This window comes from Sceloporus undulatus, chromosome 5 (genome assembly GCF_019175285.1).
Source record: "Sceloporus undulatus isolate JIND9_A2432 ecotype Alabama chromosome 5, SceUnd_v1.1, whole genome shotgun sequence".
NCBI classification, from domain to species: Eukaryota; Metazoa; Chordata; class Lepidosauria; order Squamata; family Phrynosomatidae; genus Sceloporus; species Sceloporus undulatus.
In genome coordinates, this window is record NC_056526.1 from 39,238,927 (window position 1) to 39,258,978 (window position 20,052).

The 20,052-nt window shown below is 38.3% G+C and overlaps 1 protein-coding gene across 2 annotated transcripts in view; it reads left to right on the forward strand.

Annotated features, from left to right (window-relative positions):
• The first annotated feature begins 705 nt into the window (after positions 1–705).
• The window catches only part of LOC121930835 (cytochrome P450 2D14-like), a 25,164-nt gene continuing 5,817 nt past the window's right edge, over positions 706–20,052 (forward strand). Inside the window, exons 1-7 of one of the 2 annotated variants that reach the window (XM_042467754.1) lie at positions 706–4,597; positions 5,628–5,790; positions 7,041–9,795; positions 13,758–13,929; positions 16,087–16,239; positions 18,269–18,429; positions 19,258–19,431. In XM_042467754.1, coding sequence (XP_042323688.1) covers positions 9,550–9,795; positions 13,758–13,929; positions 16,087–16,239; positions 18,269–18,429; positions 19,258–19,431 — 906 coding nt within the window. In that variant the 5' untranslated portion in view covers positions 706–4,597; positions 5,628–5,790; positions 7,041–9,549. Of the gene's footprint in view, positions 4,598–5,627; positions 5,791–6,978; positions 9,796–13,757; positions 13,930–16,086; positions 16,240–18,268; positions 18,430–19,257; positions 19,432–20,052 lie in introns of those variants that run through there. The other variant, XM_042467755.1, reaches the window with a different exon arrangement.

The window sequence follows — 20,052 nt, forward strand, 5'->3', positions numbered from 1 at the left end:
ATTTTATTGTATTACAATTCAGGAGTTGTATAACATGTCAACATGTCAACATTTAAAAACAGCAACGATTGTCTTAACAGTTATTAATAACAAAATAACAAATCAATAATGACATGGATATGATAATGTAGAAGGGTATTGAAGAAACTTAAAAAGGTCCACAGTGTTAATCATCACATCTCATATGAGTTGATTTTATTTTTATTTTGACACACTGATCCAAACCAGGTTTTTTAAAAATGAATTTGTATTTTATGAAGTCGAAGGCTTTCATGGCCGGCATCCATGGTTTTTTGTGGGTTTTTCGGGCTGTGTGGCCATGCTCTAGAAGAGTTTCTTCCTGACGTTTCGCCAGCATCTGTGGCTGGCATCTTCAGATAATGCTTGCCTGGTAAAAGTGTGTGTGTGTGTGTGTGTGTGTGTGTGTGTGTGTGTGTGTGTACACATACATACATACATACATACTGTGTGAGCCTGGGAGTGTTCACTTTAAGGTTTTCTTCTTTCCGGTTGAAATTATCCAGATGTTTGTGGATTTCAATGGCTTCAGTAGCAGAACATGCCACAAACCATCTTGGGCATAAAATACTGTTTGAAAACACTGAAATTCTGGACCATGCCAACCACTACCATGTCAGGATGCACAGGGAAGCCATTGAAATCCCCAAACATCTGGATAATTTCAACTGAGGCCTGGACCAAGGCAGATGGACTAGAGGGAGGGCTCTTCTTCTTCAGGCTAGAAACCCTATGTGTTGTACATCAGCCCTTCTACGGGATCCTGGAGGGCTATCCTCTCCCTTCTCACCCTCCTTGTATGCTCTTTTCAGAATTTTGAGGTTCAGTTCCCCCCCTCAAAATAATCAATGCTGCCCCCCAAACCTTCAGGGCGGTACTATTTGCTCTTTCATTATATTGTAGGGCATTTTAGTGTCCCCCCATCACTTGTTTCAGGTCTGTATGGACCTTTTTCCAACCAGAAAGTGACTAGGTGGAATTTACGTAATTCCCACTGAGTGGGTACAGGTAATGTCACACCCTAAATGTCTCACATGAAAACCTGTTAGAGTTGAATTTTATTGCTGTGCTAAGCATTCAAGACAGATGTGTGTGTAGGAGAGAAGGAGTTGTGGTAGTGCAAAATGTGCAGTCCATCCGAGGCTTATTTGTAAGTGTGAGAGCACACCTTATTGGAGTCTTGAACAAGTAAAAGAAATTACATTTAATTGTGGGCAGGTTACCTTGGTTAAAAGAGGGAGGAATGTGATAAGATAATGTTGCTCAACTGGCTGAGATAGGAAGGAGGGGAACTGAAGGTAATGTTACTCATTTTAGGGGTGTGTAGGAGTGAGACCTATAGCTTGCCTCATTTTTCTTTTCATGTTGTAGTCTACCTCAGTGGACTTTCAACTTCAAGCTTTCTATGCTACAATACTATGAAAGGCTACAATCGTGTTCTGTATCCATAGGTTCTGCATCAACAGATTCGACCATCCACGTCTTACAAATATTATATTAAAAGCAACAATCCAAAAATCAACCCTTGATTTTGCCTTTTATATAAGGGACACCATTTTACTATGTCCTTGTATATAAAGGAACTTAAGCATTCACGGATTTTGGTATTCACAGGGGATCCTGGAAACCAAACCCCAGCAGATACCCAGGGCCCACTGCATTTTGATTAGACCGCATCTGACTACACTTTTACATTGTTCCACTGTCATCTGTTCCTATCATATTATATTCTCCAATGCTCTTTACTGTGTTTTAATATGATTACTGTGTGATTTAATATGGTATTTTAATCTGGTTGAAAAAGTAATATAAGTAAGACTCTTGCTTCTATCATCAGTACACACACAACTACAAAAAGAAGGAAATTCACACACTTCCTTTACACATATTCTTATTGGTCACTTCTAAAAAAATTCATTTGGAAAATGAAAAGTTGAATTTTCAGCATGGTAAATATATTTTTATTTTGTGATAAATACATCTTGAAAAAAACTTACAAGTATTTATTTTAAAGTGACATGGGACTATTGCAGGGAAGTTTATTTATTCTGACAAAACAGAGATTTCTACAAGTGCATATCACATCCCTGACTGGACATTGCTCTAGACTCACTGGCTACCTTTGGCAAACAAATCATTACTCAGAAACATCCTCCCTATCTTAAATAACGTAGCTATAGTAATGGCCTGTCCTCCAGGTTATTTTAACTCTTACTATCGATGATGTTTGTAAAGTGCCTGAGCATTTGGAAGAAAAATGCTATATAGTAAATATAAAACATTATTATATCCACCCATTAATCTGCATTTCATGACAAAAGATGGGACAATATTTTACAGTGCATTCCTTGTTAGTCCCCATTAAAGGAGACCCCTTGAGTCCATGAACTATGCATAAGTGTTGACTGAACAAGTTCCCATTATTTCAATAGATCTGTTCTAATTGGTATTAATTTCTGAATTCAGTGAATATGTGCTGACGATTCAGCTGTAGGGTATGTTCAGCTGTGCAAAGATAAGGTTTTTGCACTATTAAAGCTTGTCATATGTTAGAATTGAAATGTCACATGAGAGAGTCTTATACAACTATGGAAACAGAGATTTTATGTTTAAAATCTCACATAATAATTGGATCCTGACTTTTCCTAATGCATCTTAAGGCATTTTACACTTTCACTAAAGTATGTTTCAACTGTACATGTTTTATGTGACATGTCAGATATGTACATGTGAATGGGTCGGCTGAACAAAAAAGTCTAGGGGAAAAAGGAGCAATGATCAAAAAGTAGCAAAAGTTTTATTGGAAGCAAGCTAGAAGAATGGGATAAAAAAATGGGAGGGATAGGTAAAATATAGTCAATCCTACAGACAGACAAAAATGCTGTGGTCTGTATGCAGAGCCCAAAGATAAAATCACAAGCTTATGAGACAAATGAATAAAAAAGCTGATGTAACCAATATGTACTAGGCTATGGAACTATGAATCCAAACCAATAAATCGAGTATATGGAGATGTCATACATATGAAATACAAATACAAACGAAGTTTTCAACACCTCCAAGGAAACAGATGGGAGGGATAACATAGCAAGCCCATTACAAGTGATGAATTGATAAAATAGGATCAAACGCATTTCGACATAAAGTCTTCGTCAGTGGTCAGGATTGGCTGTTATTACAGCATAGAAGATATAGCAATATATGTGGATACATCCAGTGAAAGTAAGTAGTTAGTTGTCCAATATGGACAGTAACCTGGATGCCCCACAGATGAATAAGGTGTGAATGTGAATGGGTCGCCTTAGGATTGCTATAAGTCAGAAACAATGTCAAGGCACACAACAACAAACCACAAGCATCACAAATATATACATTTCTTCATGTAAATGTGCTTTGCAGTTGCCCCAAGAAGTGCAGAACAGGCTATTTCAATGAGAATTTCAGTCAGTAAGCAGCTAAATTCTTTTCCATCCCCATTAGAATTCCCAATTGATGGGGAAAAGCCATAGGAGGGAGTGACTACCTTCATGTTCTGCTTGCAAGCTTTTCATAAACATCTGGTTTCCTGTTCTGGGAATCAGAATGCTTTTGGTCTGATGTAACTGGGAAATTCTTATGTTCTTATCTGAATGAACCATTGTAAGCCACAGAACTCCACCTTTTCTATATCTTCTTTTGGCATTGCCATAAGGAGGAGACCATGTGTTTCTGCTCCTGTTGGTTTAACTGCTTTTTTTAAAAAAAATCTTTATTGAAGTTTACAATATTTACATATTTCTATATTCTTATTACATAGATTCAACTATAATTACCCCCTCCCCCCTGATTGATTTCAGTAAATACTTCTTAACAGCTAATCAGATATATTCCTCTCTCAATCGAGATCTCTTTGTTACTACGATCCTTCCTCTCACACTGTTTGTGCGTGTATGTATTTTTCTCCTCTTGAATACCAACATAGAGATTGCACCTTTCTGCAAAGCTTTCTTCTTTATTCCATAGCCAGACTGCTATATTAAACTATTTACTACTTTATATGGAAAATAAAATATTATAGATTGAGATTACACTTAATATTGTATTTATGTTGACCATCTGTCTTTACAGAACTTTATCAATGGGTCCCATGTTTCTTTTGACTCTTCGTTTTTCCCTTTTAAGGCCATTGTGATCCTCTCCATTTCTACTATTTCCAATCATTCATTTAACCATGTATCTATTGTGGGAACTTCTGAATGTTTCCAAACCTTTGCCAGTGACATCCTTGCTGTTGTTATCAAGTACAAAATAGGTTTTAGATTTTGTCTAATTTCTTTGTTGTCTGCCATATTCAGCAAAAAATAACTCAGGTTCCAATTTCATTTCAATTTGATACATTTTTTGTATAATTTCTCTAATCTTATACCAATAATTTTGCACCTTAGGACAGGTCCACCACATATAAAAGAAGGAGCCGACACTACCGTTACATCTCCAACATGTGCTCATACAGTTTCTGTGAATTTTACTTAATCTGGAAGGGGTCAGATACCACCTGTGGATCATCTTTATCAAGTTTTCTTTTATGTCCATGCATAAGGTGAATTTTAGATCTTTTCCCCAAGCTTTTTCTCATCTTTCCAGATTTATTGTATGTCCTATATTTTTTGCCCAACTGATCATACAGGATTTAATCCTTTCTTTTTCCAATTCCAATTTGAGAGAGAATTTATATAGTTTTGAAATCAACCCTTTCCTTTTGCCATCTCGAATAATCAGATCTAATTCCGTCTCTTCCCAACTTACCCCTGGTTGCTTATAATCTGTCCTATATCGTTCACATAGTTGTAAATATGCAAACCATTGAATTTTGATGCTGTTCTCTTCTAGTTCTTTTTTAGATTTCATTATAATTTTCCCTTTTTCTATTTTTAAAATATCTTTGTATCTCAGCCAGCTTCTTCCCTCTATGCCTGATCTTTTGAGCAGAGCTTCGTGTGGTGAGACCCAGTCTGGGATAGTTCTATATGTTTTCTCCTTATATTTATTCCATACCCTTCCCAGTGAACTCCTAATTATATGATCATTGAAAATTTTATTCTTTGCAATCTTCCCATACCATAGATATGTGTGCCAGCCATAAATTAAATTAAAACCTTTTAAATTTAATAATTTACGATTTTCCAAATTTATCCATTCCCTTATCCAATCAAGGCAGCATGCATAGTAATATAATTTCAAATCCGGTAAGGTCAAACCTCCTCTTTCCCTACTGTCTATTAGTGATGACCATTTTATTCTTGCTTTCTTATTTGTCCAAATGAATTTCAATATATCTTTCTTCCACTGACCAAATATTATATCATTTTTTATTATTGGTAGATTCTGGAATAGATACAATAGTTTGGGAAGCACGCTCATTTTGAATAATGCTATTCTACCAAGCCAAGATATCTGCAATGTTGACCAATTTTCTAAATTTTTCTTTATTTCTTGCCAATTTTTCCTATAGTTATTATCAAAAAGATCACTATTTTTGTTTGTTATATCTATCCCTAGATATTAGACTTTTTTTTCTGGATCTGTATTCCGGTTTTAATTGGTAATTTTTCTTTTTTCTCTTTTGCCAGGTTGCATGTAATTAATGCTGACTTAGATTTATTTATTTTGAATCCCGCACAGTCCCCAAAGTCATTGACCAAATGGAGGACTTTTTCGGAATTTACCAAAAGATTTTCCAGTATTATAACCAAATCATCTGCATATTTAGCATAGATTCAACCAATATTATAGGTAAGGAGTGCAGAGAGTCTCCACCTCTCCCAATCTCTCCAGACTTTGAATGTGAACTTCTTGAACCTTTTGGCTATTTGTAGTTTTTTTCTTCTTTCCATTGCATTCTCCATTTCTGGTTGGAGGAAACTGAGAAAACACTGAAGCAGAAAGAAAGTTAAAGGGGTAGGGGAGGCAGACTATTAGGAAGAACATTCTTTCTGCTTCTTGTGTGGCTATATTGTGGTCAGTGCTTGGAAAGGTTGCTTTTTGAACTATAACTAAAACTATGCCATGGCCAACATGGCCACTGAATTGAAGTACAAAAGTCATATTTTGAAGCTCTGAGTCTGTTTTGCAAATCAACAAAATTTTATTTACAGCTCTATGCATGTACTGTAAAGAATGGACATATGGACCAAATAAAGATTACTGATATGACCCCTCTGTTAATTAGAAGGGATCAGCCAGAGTGAGTCTTTATGTTTGCAGACCTTACTCCCTGGATGAAATTAAATTACACCAATGTAATTTATATACTGTATAGCGTGAATTATATTGAGCTGCCATTGCTTATGTATAATGAAACATTCTGCATGAGATCATCCTTATGGTCCCATAAGAACCCACATTTGTGCCTGTTTTACATACAACAGTGAGGCCTATACAATGTGACTAGATGAACAGTCAACATCTGCTGTACAACACATGGTTTTGTCCTGTGGTGCTGATAATGCAATCTTGCTTGACTTGCTGGAAGTGCAGCTCCTAGAGATACTGTAACCAAAATCATAAATACAGATATGAATTCTACATGTATGGAGGGCACCATAAAAGGATTGTGGAGAAGGCAGTGTCCAGGGATGATTTATAAGAGATCATAAAAAGCAGGAAAAAAGGGGAAGAAGGGGATAACCTCTGGCAAAAGCATGTCATTCCAATTAAATTTGGTTCTCTGTGTAAGTGTCACAAAGGGGCAAAACAGACCACCCCCAAGGAGCAACTCTGTGCCACCCCTTTCAGCGCTGGATCAGGGCTGCAGCAACAGCATGCTGCGGCCTCGATCTGGTGCTTCACTACTCTAAAAGAAACAGCAAAATGTCGCTCCTTTTAGAGCCAGCAAAAAGGTGCTCTTGCCACTGCCATGGCACTTTCTGGCACTCCTTTTGGCATGTGTCATCTGAACATCATCCTAAAGGAGCGCCATGATCTTTCGACTAAGCAAAGTGGTGAGCTCAGATCTAACCTGGCTTCCTTTTCTTCCTCTTTAGGTTCCCCTGGGAGGTAGAGACTCAGAAAGGAGGAATTTCAAGGAAGGTACAGAAGTCCTGTGGTTCCCTTCTTTGTCCCAATCCTAACTTTGGTAAAGCAGCCTAGTTCAATAACCTCAAATGATATATCAAGGACCAGCACCTCTGGAGAGTCTTCTCCATTTACTTTAGCCAGTTTCCTCCTTCCTTCCTGAGTTGGCTTTCCTCAGCCTTCCTGTGCTAAACACCTGCTGCATTTATGTTTTTGTCACCCTCCACCACGGCTGATCTCTCCAATGCAGCAGCTGCTGGGCAGGGACGGATGTGGCCATTCCCAGCAGTCAGCCACAGTAACATTAACACATAATTACCTCCTACAATGTGATTCCCTCAGAGATATATGCCTCAGCAGTCAGACTCATAATTCAACTCTGTTATCTTTCCAAAGACGCATTATATTTCGCTTGATAAAGTAAGCACCTTTAGTTTTCTGTAACCTTCTCCTTCAGTTCAAGTGGGGCTAGCTCTGTCATAAGGTCTATGTCAAGAATTGGTTTAACTCCTCCCAGTAGGTCAGTGAACAAGACTTCTGTGTAGTAAACAGGCAACTTTATTCCAGAAAACACCAAAGGTGTAAGCAGGAAGGCATATGAAGTCAGGAGCCATAAACCACAACGATTGGAATAACCTTAACGGTACCTGCCCATACATTTTGCAGGCTTTTCCCTAATTCACTTAACAACCAGAATGTACCACCTCTTCACAGCAGCTTGTTCCACCCAGACACCAATGCTGTACCAGGCTCTTCACCCTTATCTGTTTTTCTTCTGCAACTATGGGAAAAGCTCCCCCCTACACACCTGCAGATTCCAACCTCAGAGACTAGACTCTTTGAATCAGCTTCCCTTACATGCCTTTAGTACTACAATTCCCATCATTTCACTCTAGCAACTATGTTGTTTCTTTTATAACTATACTAATATAATACCCATGATGAACATATTTACATATGACAGAAAATCCCAGATTCTGACAGCCTATTGAAGTGGACACCTCAAGTTGTGGGGTACTGTTAGGGGTTAAAACCAGCAAACTGAGAAATGCTTAGACGTGTGTGTGACCATGAGCATCCAGCACCAGAAGGACAAGGCTGATTAGCCACAGCTGATGCTCATAGGCACAAGGTCACTCTGCTTGCCTATATGCAGCAAAGCCTGGATGATGAAACATATGTCTGCATGGACAGAAGGACACTTTACAGTGTGGGACAGGAAGTGACTGAGTTTGGGAGACCGCATGGTCTGGAGTGGCTTCCAGTAATTGCTTGTGGGTTTGAGTAGGAGTTGGTATTTGTTTGATCTATATAGTAGCATTGGTGATTTGTGGCTAGCTCTGTAAATAAAGATAGCACTTTTGGGAGCCTGGCTTCTCTGGACGTTTATTTAGCTGGAGCCAGAGCAGCAGCGATTGCTGGAGAGTTCCCAAGATTCCTGCAATTCCTTCACGTCTGGAAGACATCCAGTGCCTGTCATCTTCACTGAGGACTGTGAACCACGTTTCTGCAAATTTGTCAACTACTCCGCTATATTCCAGACTTGGTTTATAAGCCCAGCAGTTTTTCTGCCAATAGTTATTGGGCTCAGCAGTTTATTGACAGGTACATGCCCACATTTTCCTCTCAGTGCTGCTACTAACTGGAGGGATTAGTAGAGGAAGGCAGGCAGGTTGATCTCATGCTTCTCCCTACCCCCACAGCTATAGTTAATCTCAGCCCCTGCCTGCTGATTTCTCTTTTCCTCCTGGGTGCATTTTCACTAGGAAAGGGGGCCTCAGATCTTCAGAGCTTTTCTACCTCTGCCCAAAAGAGGCATTACTCTTTGCCAACCTCTTCCATTGCCACACGAAGCAGATTGCAAACTAGTATCAGTGTTCTAATGTAAATTACTTCTAAACCATTTCCACACCCAAATAGTATCTTGAGTACTCTGACTATTTACATTTAAGGTAGTTTTGGAACAAGGATGTGCACATTCAAAGAGATGGGGTAATTTGCATTAAATGCAAAATATCTACCAAGATTGCTATTGTGCCTTGAAGGTTTAAGATTTCAGCACTGTTTAAGCAATGCTAAATGTCTGGCTTGACCCTCAAGTGATTCATCTTCAACAGGCATATTATTAACCTCCTCCATAACATTCCCTATCAGTTCACCCATGCCTTGCCTAATTTCAGCTGTGGAACTTGTTGCTGCCCTTCTTATCTGGTGTATTTAGGTGAAGATAGAAGCAGTAAATATATTTTAAATATATACAGTGCACACAATCCTCTAAAATGGCTTAATTGAAGTCCTTGTGCAATCATTCTACAGTTTCATTGGCAAAAACACTAGCACACCTATTCAGGCAACCATATTAATAGTGGGTTACACTGCAGCAATAATTTGAACCAAGAAAGATAAAAGAAGGACTTTCCAAAGCAGCAGTGAATGACTTGAAAACGTACATTAAGAGAACAGGAATCACTGGGGGGGATGATGTTTACTCCAGTGTCTGTGATCCTTCCTGCTACCTCTTGGCTGTGGCGCCAGGTCTCATCTTGCTGGAATAATCTCACAGCAGTGTCCATTTCTCTTACACTGCTTGCCTTTGCCCTGCTGCTGGATTATAAGAAATGGAGGAAGAGATCTAGTCGCTGTCCACCAGGACCTGCCCCTCTGCCTTTCATTGGGAACTTACTTCTACTTGATAGAAACAATCCTGACAAAACTGCTCTTTATGTAAGTATCAGCTCACCCACTTCTTAGAGCAATGCATGTTATGGTACAATAACAGTAGCTGGGACCCCCCCCCCCCCCAAGTTGACTATATCAAATAAAATTATCAAGGTATAAATTTCCATTAAAATTTCCATGATTTCCCTTCCCCTGCAGTAAATACAATTAGTTGCATTACTTATACTAGTGGAATCAATGAAATTTCTGTGTGTCTCATTAGGCTAGTCTGTACATGTGTATAATGTGAATTGCTGTGGATTTTTGCTCATTTGCATCATTGTTTAATTGTCTTCATTTTCCTGTGTGAATTTGCATCTATTTGCTCTCCCTCTGCCCAAAGTGTGCAGCCATGTGGATCTACGCAAAGCGGATGGACAGCCACAGTTTGTTAATGTGCATTCTGTGGATACTCTGGTTAAAACTGTGCAGCCTTTTCCATCAGAATTATGGAGTCCCCCTCCCGCGCAAAATGCCCAATTTTTTTCCAAATTGTGTGTGGCTGGATTGTGTCTATTGAAATACGGAGCATTTTTACAAGCCCCCCTCCTCTCTGTCTCTCCATAAAAACGGAATATATATGTTGGCATTACTTTTGGTATTGACTTTAAGCAGGCATTTAAATTGTCTTTTAAATAATTTCTGTTGACTCTTCAAATAAACATATCAGTGAATATCTTGTTGATGATTTTATATCCTCTCAAATCAACTCTGATTTATGGTGAACCTATCCCAGAGATTTCTTGACAAGTTTTACTCAGAGGAGGTTTGCCACTGGCTTCCCCTACAGCTGTGACTTGTCCAAGATCACCCAATGGGTTTTCTTGGCTGAATCTCTCCCACATGCCAATTAATATATGTGTACTGTGGGCCTTCAAGTCATTTCTGACATGGAGACCCTAAGGCAACTTAATCATGGGGTTTTCTTGGCAAGATTTATTCAGAGGAGGTTTGCCATTGCCTACTCCTGAGGCTTAGAGCATGTGAGTTATTCAAGGTCACCCAGTGGGTTTCATGATCAAGCAGGAATTAAACCAGGGGTAGGCAACCTGCGGCCCGCGGGCCGGATGTGGCCCGGCGAAGCCTTGGGACCGGCCCCAGCCCGGTCCTGCTGCCGATTGCCACCAGGGCCTTTGGGGGGGCAATTGTCTATAGAAGCCTCAGAAACATGCATTTATATTAAGATTTTTTTAAAAATCAGCAAATTTTTTCGCATGTCCTCCATTTTTTAAAAAAAAGTGTCTACCATTTGAAAATTTTGTCCTACATTTGTCTTTTTTTATTTATATATTTAATTTTTTTTTTTAAAAAATAATTATTTATTTTTTGGCTTCGGTCCCCCAGTTGTCTGAGGGACAGCAACCCGGCCCCCGGCTCAAAAAGGTTGCCTACCCCTGAATTAAACCCTGGTCTCCAGAATTGTAGGGCAATGCGCAAATCACTATGCCATACTGGCTCTCATGTGCAGTGTCAACTTTATTTCTAATTAAGTTTGCATAAGAGTAGGCTGTTGCATATCTCTCTTTATTTTAAACGGGTATTCATGCCAATGAAGACCAGTTTAAAATACAGAGAGAGCTACAACAGCTGACTCTTATGTAAAGTTAATTGGACATTAATTTCAAATAAAATTGGCACTGCAGAGCTCATGGCAGCACTTTCACTCAGCTATCACAGTTTTCTCCTACAGTCACTTCAGGCCACGGATCATGCATTCTTTAATTTGCTCTTCTTCCATTTCCCATCTCAACAAAGTTTTATAGATTTTTGCAACAAGATCATGTTTCTTTAAATAATGTATTTTCCATTTCTGTTTCATTAGTTATCCCATATGCTTTTTGATCCATAGTATACCTTTATTTTATTTGCATATAAAGAAACCAGTTCCATTTTATACCATCAGTTTGTAATTCCTTTCTAGTTTTTAATCTTAATTTACCTTGTTCTTCTATTAATAATTCATTATAAATTAACAATTTATTTCTCAACATTTAGTCATTTCTATGTAAAGCTTCATTTAGTGACATACTTTTTGGAATGTTTCTGTTTATCTTATTTTTGTATTTATCCCAAATTTTCCACAGAGCTTTCCTTTTATAGTAGTTTTTGAAATCACTGTTTGTTCTTACTTTACCATAATAATGCATGCCAACTGAAAACATTACCTATTCCCTCCAGATGTAATAATCTTCTGTTATCTATTCTGAGCCATTCTTTTAACCATTCTAAAGGACATGTGTAATAATACAGTTTATATTCAGTAAACCTAGCCTGAAAAACCCACAAAAAACTAAAGTCTTTTGTTTGACCATATTTGTGTCTCCATACATCATCTGGAAGTACAGTAGAGTCTCGATTATCTGATATAAATGGGCCGGCTGATAGTCAGATAACTGAGTATGTTGGATAACCCAGACTGTCCCCAATGACGGCGTGTGTGTATGTGCACCGCCATTGGGGACAAAAGTCACTCGCCTCCCTTCCCCTCCTCCCTTCCCCCTTCCCTCCTCCATGGCTTGGATTTCCTCAGCCTGCGGGGAGTGTGCGCACTCCCCACAGGCTGAGGAAAATGAAGCTGCTGCACCATTATCCGCCGTTCCATGCTTCTTCGTGAGCACACATGTGCACTCATGAAGAAGCAATTGGACATCGGATAATCCAGAACGTTGGATAACCAAAGGTCAGATAATCGAGATTCTACTGTAACATATCTAATTAATTAAAAACAGATTTTGGGAGTTGCCCTTGTTTATCTTTAAGTTTCCCCTTAGTTTTCTTGCCAACTGAGGGGTTCAACACCCCATTCCAGTCCCCCATCATTATTATATTATCATGTGGAAATTCCATATTTTTCCAATAGTTTGCTTTTATTATCTAGTGGGACATAAACACCTATTAACAAGATATCCAAATTCTCCCATTTTATTTCTAACCCAACAAATTGACCATTCTTGTCTGAAAATAATCCTTTGCTTCAATAGACCCCTTAGGGTTATGCCCACCAACCTCCATGCTATTCAATATCTATATGAAACCTCTGAGAGAAGTTGTCCAGGTTTTGGGAGTTTGATGTCTCCTCTCCCACCAAACTCCAAATAATCTGTCTCTGTTCTAAAGTGGTGTCTGTCATCACTAATGAGTTGGATTAGGATGAAGAAACTGAAGTTTAACCCAGAGAAAACAAAAGCACTGCTCAGTCAAAAGGCAGATCAGGGGCTAGAGATTTAGCTTGTTCTGAACAGGATTGCACCCCCCTTGAAGAGGCAGGCACACAACCGGTGAAGAGGCAGGCACATATTATTATTATTATTATTATTATTATTATTATTATTACTTCTGTACTCAGCCTTGAGCCTGAAGCACCAGGTTTCTGCAGTGGCCAGCAGTGCTTTGGCACACTTAAAACTAATATGCTGTGCCTTTTTTTTTTTTAAGAAGAAGGAAGAGTGAAAATAAGAGGAAGGAACATCAACAATCTAAGATACTAAGGGAATGGTACCATAATACTAGCAAAAAACATCTAAGACTTGGAACAGTTACTAAGGAAGGTCAAAGATTAACGTGCAAAGGCACACTTAATACTAAAGATAAAGAAAACAAAAATAATGACCACAGAAGAAATACACAAATTAAATCTCGACAATGAGGAAATTGAAATAGTTAAAGAGTTTCTGTACCTGGGATCAAACATTGATCAGATTGGTGACTGCAGTCAAGAAATAAGAAGACCGGAAATGGGAAGGACAGTTATGAAAGAACTAGAAAAGATCCTAAAGAGAAGAGATATTCAACAAACTGTGTTTGTGCCTTCAAGAATTACCTTCAAACAATTAGCCTGTATCTAGTCCCTTTAAATCCCCCTCCCTTTAATGGTCTGTACTATTTGGAGTTTTCTGTTCTTGCTGCAATTTCCCTCTAGACGACAGACTCATTTGTTTGTCTGCTTGTTTTCTTCTTATGCATTATAGCTGAAAAGACACTTTGGACCAGTCGTCTCTTTCCAGGCTGGATGGAAAAATTATGTTTTATTAAATGGTTTCAAGATCATAAAGGAAGCCCTGGGACAAAAAGCTGAGGACTTTGTTGACCGGCCATCATTGCCACTGTTGTATGTGATAGGCCATGCAAAGAAGTGTGAAGGCAAGTGTTGCTCAGGCAATGATGGAATGTGCTGTGTATTTTCTAACAAAATGATTTTGTGCAGTAGAATGTTACAGCCATAACAGTTAAAATATAGGACAACTGTACAGTCGCCCCTCCTAATGCATGGATCTCAGATCTGGGCCCTTGAATATAGATGGAGGGGCGACCTCCGCTACTTGCAATGGTGCACACACCCAGGGCGTGCTCCATTCAAGCCTATGGGGCTTCAATAAGGGCGAGCCTTTGTTTTCACGGGGGGAAGGATCCAGAACGGATCTGCTGTGAAAACAGAGGGTCAACTGTATTTGGTTATGGACTCATATAGGAGCCAATCTCTTTTTTCCTATTATTAATTCAATTCATTTCAAAAGTCTTATGCTCTGCATGAAGCAGCCATTAAAAGTCATTCAATGGGATGGACAAATATTTGCAAATATTTTTGTCTTTTTTATTTTTTAAAATATTACAGGTTGAGGGAAGAAACAGGAAAGTCTAAAATCCAAAAATGTGTCTGGTTTTCTTTTGTCTTGTTTTTCAGTAGCCTTCTAGTATTTGTTGTTGTTGTGTGCCTTCAAGTCTTTTCTGGCTTATGGCGACCCTATCGTGGATTTTTCTTGACAAGTTTTGTTCAGAGGAGGTTTGCCATTGCCTTCCTCTAAGGCTGAGAGCATGTGACTTGCCCAGGGCACTTGCTTGATACAGTATGACACCTGCTCACTGACCAGTGATTCATTCAGTCTACAGCCTCTATTTTGGAACTGAGTTTAACTGCAGAACTCAGGGTTACAACATCTGGCTAAATTTTTAAATGTCTATGTTTCTTTCCCCAGCCCTACTATTTCTACCACTCAGTTTGATGATGAGTTTTGGAGACCCTGATAGCCAGCACACTCCTGTGGTGTTTTGGTCTGTCCAAATAAATCTATTGCCCTACTGGGGATTTTCCCTCCCTTCACAACCCAGCCTTTGTTATAAACTTGTAAACAGATCCTCATGCAGCTGGCTACAATAAGAACCACATTCAGGTAACAGGGCTCAGAAGCATGTGAGAAGATAGTTCTTTCTTTGCTTGGCCTATAAATGATCAAGATAGGTATGGAGAGGCAGATGAACTAAATAGCTTTGTGACCTTACTAGACAACATTGTGGGATTGTCCACATGGGACAAAAGACCTGGGATTTCCCCTCCCCCCCTTTGACGTTCTGGTAGGATGATGTAGACCATAAACCCTGGTGGCAGGATCAGGCTTAATCCTGCCCAAGTAGGTGTGGATCCAGTGGATCCAATCCTAGGGCAAAAGGGCCTTAATGTGGGTCAAATTGTCCCACCATTTGCAGCATAGTTTCTTGGAAAGAATTGTGGCAAATCCTAGCTGTCCTGATGGCCCCATGCTCCACTTACCTCCATTGTCTGTGCTGCATGAGACTACCCCCCGTCACTGGATTTGATGCAGAAACAGGTCGCCTGCAGCCAGGCATCCTGTTTCCACATCACATTAAGCACCAATGATGGAGGTAAGAGCCTGCAGCATACTGGATCTGGTGTAGGGACAGTGTCCCCACATTAGCCTGGGGACTGTTCCAGATTGAACCCTGAGCCAGGTAAGCATGGGCTTGGCCTGTGCTTTCTTGTCCAGTCTGCTCAGTCAGCTAATTGACTGTGTCATCAGCAGTAAAATAACAGATAGCAGTATAGGGATGCAAAGAATATTGACAGAATTTCTCATCCTTGGAAAGAAGGAGTCCCTCAACCAAGAAATCTTGTTGTGAAAATGGTCAACCACCATTAGATTTTTAAAGATTTTTTAAATAAAACTTTTATGAAAATGTCATAATTCTGTACACAGAATGCTGTTTTTGTGGGAAAAAACCATGGAACAAGTTCTTTGGCGAGTGTTATTTTGCACATAAAAGTTATGAAGAACAAAGAATAGTTTAATCATGAGCAAGAAAATCAACAGGGAGAAAATGTTTGAAATTATTCACTTTTACCTGCAAGAATGAAATAAGCAAAGAATTACAACAACTAGGAAAATTGGCTGAGAATTTTTATAAAATATAAGAAGAAAAATTACAGAATCAGATCTTAACTTTTAAAAGATTAAACAGAAAAATTAATAGTGAATTTTCAGGAATTTCTTTTATCTTGTTTAGGAATTTTCTTGGCAACATGCAGCAACGGCTGGAGGGAACAGAGAAGGTTCTGTGTCTCTACGCTGAAAAACTTTGGGATGGGGAAAAAATCCCTTGAAAAAAGAATATCAGAGGAAGCTGGATATTTGTGTTCTGAGATCAAATCCAAAGAAGGTAATCTCATTTGGGTTAGGAGATGGAGATGGCTTGGGATACATTCTGGAGGCTTGAATGATAGTTGATGTTTGAAATCAATATTAAAAATTATTTTGAGACAAAGGAACAGTTACATATTACAGATATGTAATGTACTAAAATCTTTTTTAAAAACCTGAGAGATAGAGAAAGGAGGTCTTGTTACACTAGCAAAAGAGTACTTGGGGGAAATGTTTGGAAGGGAAACTGTACCTGAGAGTATCATTGTATAATGAAAAAATAACAGATCAACAAGAAAAGAAAAAACAAAACAAAACACACACTAGGGAGCCCTACTTGTCTCTATGTGTCTCTAGTGCCCTCTGGAGTCACTAAATCATTTCTGTAAGTGATACAAGTATAGTTCCTCTTTAATGCACTTCCAATGGATAAGAGGAAGTCATATGGATTTCATATCCACCAATGGATATGATGTAGCCTTCCAGGCAGCCAGTCCTGGCTAAAGGTTCCTCCATAGTCTGAGCTCCAGAACGGCACCCCTCCCCCTTGAATTCTTCAGCATCTCTTCTTCCATGTTGATTCCTTGGTCACTTGTCAGTGTTAAGATTATGATCTTAGATTGTGATCAGGTCTTTACACATTCCACGGTCATGATGCAAAGGCCTGGATTGAAGCCAAGGTAGAAGCAATGGAACTATTGGACTAAAATGGGGTCGGAACATTCTATTTATCTTCCCAGGATTTACTTTTAAATTTAAAGTCCATTCAATACACAAAATGCTATAGCTATCTGCTAGAAGGTACACATTCAAAACACATGTATAAAATCATACAGTACACGTCTTTCTTATTTCCTCCAGTCTTTTTAATGAAGTTTTTCTAACACACATTCTGAATCAAACAATAAAGGCGCATACTGAAATATGATACAGTATAAGAGAGTTAAAAAAAATAAACATATCTACACAAACAAAACAATTTGGATTTTCAGTTTTCCCTTCATTGGCATTACTTGACTATCAAGATTTTTCTTCCATTTAACAACGTATAGAAACACGGATAATTGCAACATTTTACTTTCAAAACAAATAATTAGTTTTTTCAGATCTTTAAATATAATTTCTTGATTTCTCTCTTCCATAAATTGTAGAAAGGGCTACCAATCCTTCACAAAGCCATTTATCATTTTATGTCTCCCTAACATAGTTAATTTATCCATCTCAACTAATTCGAACAGTTTCAGTAGCCAATCTGATGGTATTTCCCCATTTTTCCATTGTCTCATTGATGTAATAATAATAATAATAATAATAATAATAATAATAATAATTTATTATTATTTTATGGCTTTTCATTTGCCCCTCTATTAATCCCAGTAATAAAATTTGAAATTCCATACATGTTCTGAGTATATACACTCAAAAAGTATCTTTGAATCTTGGAAAGTAATGCATATAGGCAGATTGGGCCTAGTAATGCATAGTCATACAGAGCTATTTCACTGGGGAATTTGTACATAAAACTCAAGAATCAAAATTATTAACACAATGGTTGCACTGGGGAACAGCAAATGTTACAGTAGAGCTTCAGAACTGATAAACAACTAGACATTGAGATATACTTGCTTCAAAATGGGGACAAGTTAACTCAAAGAGAGAAGCGGAGAAAGTACTGTAGAAATGGGGAAGGTCCTATGATACAGGCTGTGACATCAGATTATGGGGACTAGATTTAGGGTGCTGGAAAGTGGCAGAAGTTGGTGCTAAGCAAATCCTGGGGTCAGAAATTGCTGGGAGAAGAACAGGGGAAAGAGGATCAAAGAAGACTGGTCCTTAGATCAAGAAAGAGAAATGGGATTTCCAGCAGTTTGTTGCAGGGCAGAACTCTCATTTAGCATTCACACATCTACCAAAGAAAGAGGGGGAAATGGTGAGATCTAGAGAATGCTCACATATTGTTTGCATAATGAAAAGCAGGCTACATATGATAATAGTGATGATGATAATGACACACCTCAACAATTTTGTTCTTCTTGTATCTCATACAGGTTCTCCTTTTGACCCACACAATCTTATCTACAGGGCAGTTGGCAATATTATCTGTGGGCTAACATTTGGTGCTCGCTTTGAATACAGTGATGAAACTTTCCTGAAACTAATGCATTTGACTAATGAGCTCCTGAAGGGTCTAATGAGAATCCTGCCCCAGGTACCTTCATGAGTTTGACTGGAGATTAACTGGAAAGAGCCATCTAAGATTAGGCAAGACAAGATGTCTTGGTCATCACATCCCACTTACAGAACACTCTCACCAAAGAACTGTCTGAGTCACACTGTTACCGCTTTCCAGGGTGCGACTAAACCTGGCTTTTTAGAAATAATTTTAGGATCCTTGGAATGTGATATTGAGCGACTATATTTATTTTGGAAGGAAGGTTGGGTCTTTAAAATGTTTCTGTGTTTTTCTATTTGAAGAGTGACTTGAAAAATCAGAACTGATAGGGTTTGATGACCAAAATGCAAATTTGTTCTAGAGCTGAGAAAAACAAGCTTCGAACTTTTAAAAAGAGGAGCACGATGTAGTTTAGTGGGTCCCACATTATATAATCATGCAAAAAGGGAGCTAAATTAAATCACTGAACTACTGAATTTCTCTTTCTCAAGCTGAAAACAAACAAACAAAAAACCAAACACCAGACCTGACATTCATTCCAAAAAAGGCTGCAGCTTAGGTGTGCTTTTGATCAGAAAACTCTCAAACTCTTGAAGTTTAAGCAAACATTTTTTCCTGATGCAGATTTTTGTTTCAGATCAGATATATTATCATTGTTGTTTTTGTTGTCATGCTGATGTTGGACAATAGGTTGAAGAGTGAGGATAAAAAAATGGGAAAGAGAAGTGTCAAGTGTGAAGAAATGAGTACCTACGGCCATACTATCAATACAGTTTCATTTCAGTTGAAGTATCTTATTAATACCGCCCTTCTGTTTTAAAAAGCTCCTCGTGTAACTTAATTCTTTGATTACTACTATACCAGATTATGGCTGCAGGATCGTGGTTCTCCTGTGTTCCTGGACCTCACCATAAAGTTAAGAAAATCTACGATGATTTTAGTTCTATTGTAAAAGAGATAGTGGATGAACATAAGAAAACCAGAGACCCCACTTTTCCAAGAGATTTGATTGATGCATTTTTGGAGGAAATTGAAAAGGTAGGAAGGTATTTTTAGACACTGATCTCCTGAAATTCTTTTCTAGTTTTTTGGATTTTAATTTAATTTAACTAGTTATGTCATTAATCTATGGCCTTCAGTGACAATAATGCTGCTGGTAGGTAAACATCTCAAGTTCCTTTAACAAGATTTTTTTTGACAAACTTTGTCTTTGTGAAGTTATTTTAGGAAACTGTAGTCTTAGGACAGACAGAACTTACAAGGTGCAGCATATGTTTTATCCTAAAAAGGGAGGGGGTATGTTGGGGCCCCCCTCCAGTAGTGCCAGCATCTCTTTGAAATTGTGGAGAAATTATAGCTCAAAAGGAGGCTTGCAAGAGGATGGTAACTTCAGGGATCTTTTCACTACTTGTACCAGTAATAACTGCAAAAAGCACTCCCGTTTCAATGAACAGAAGAGTTTCATTTAGAAATGTGCAAGGGTGTATGCAAACATACAAAAACATACAAAACTTTATATCTATATTTTATTGCTTTTGTATTGTTTTTGACTTGTACTGTTTTAAATTTGTTGTTAGAAACCTTGAGTGCCTATATTGAGAAAAAGTAATAATAATAATAATAATAATAATAATAATAATAATAATAATAATAATAATA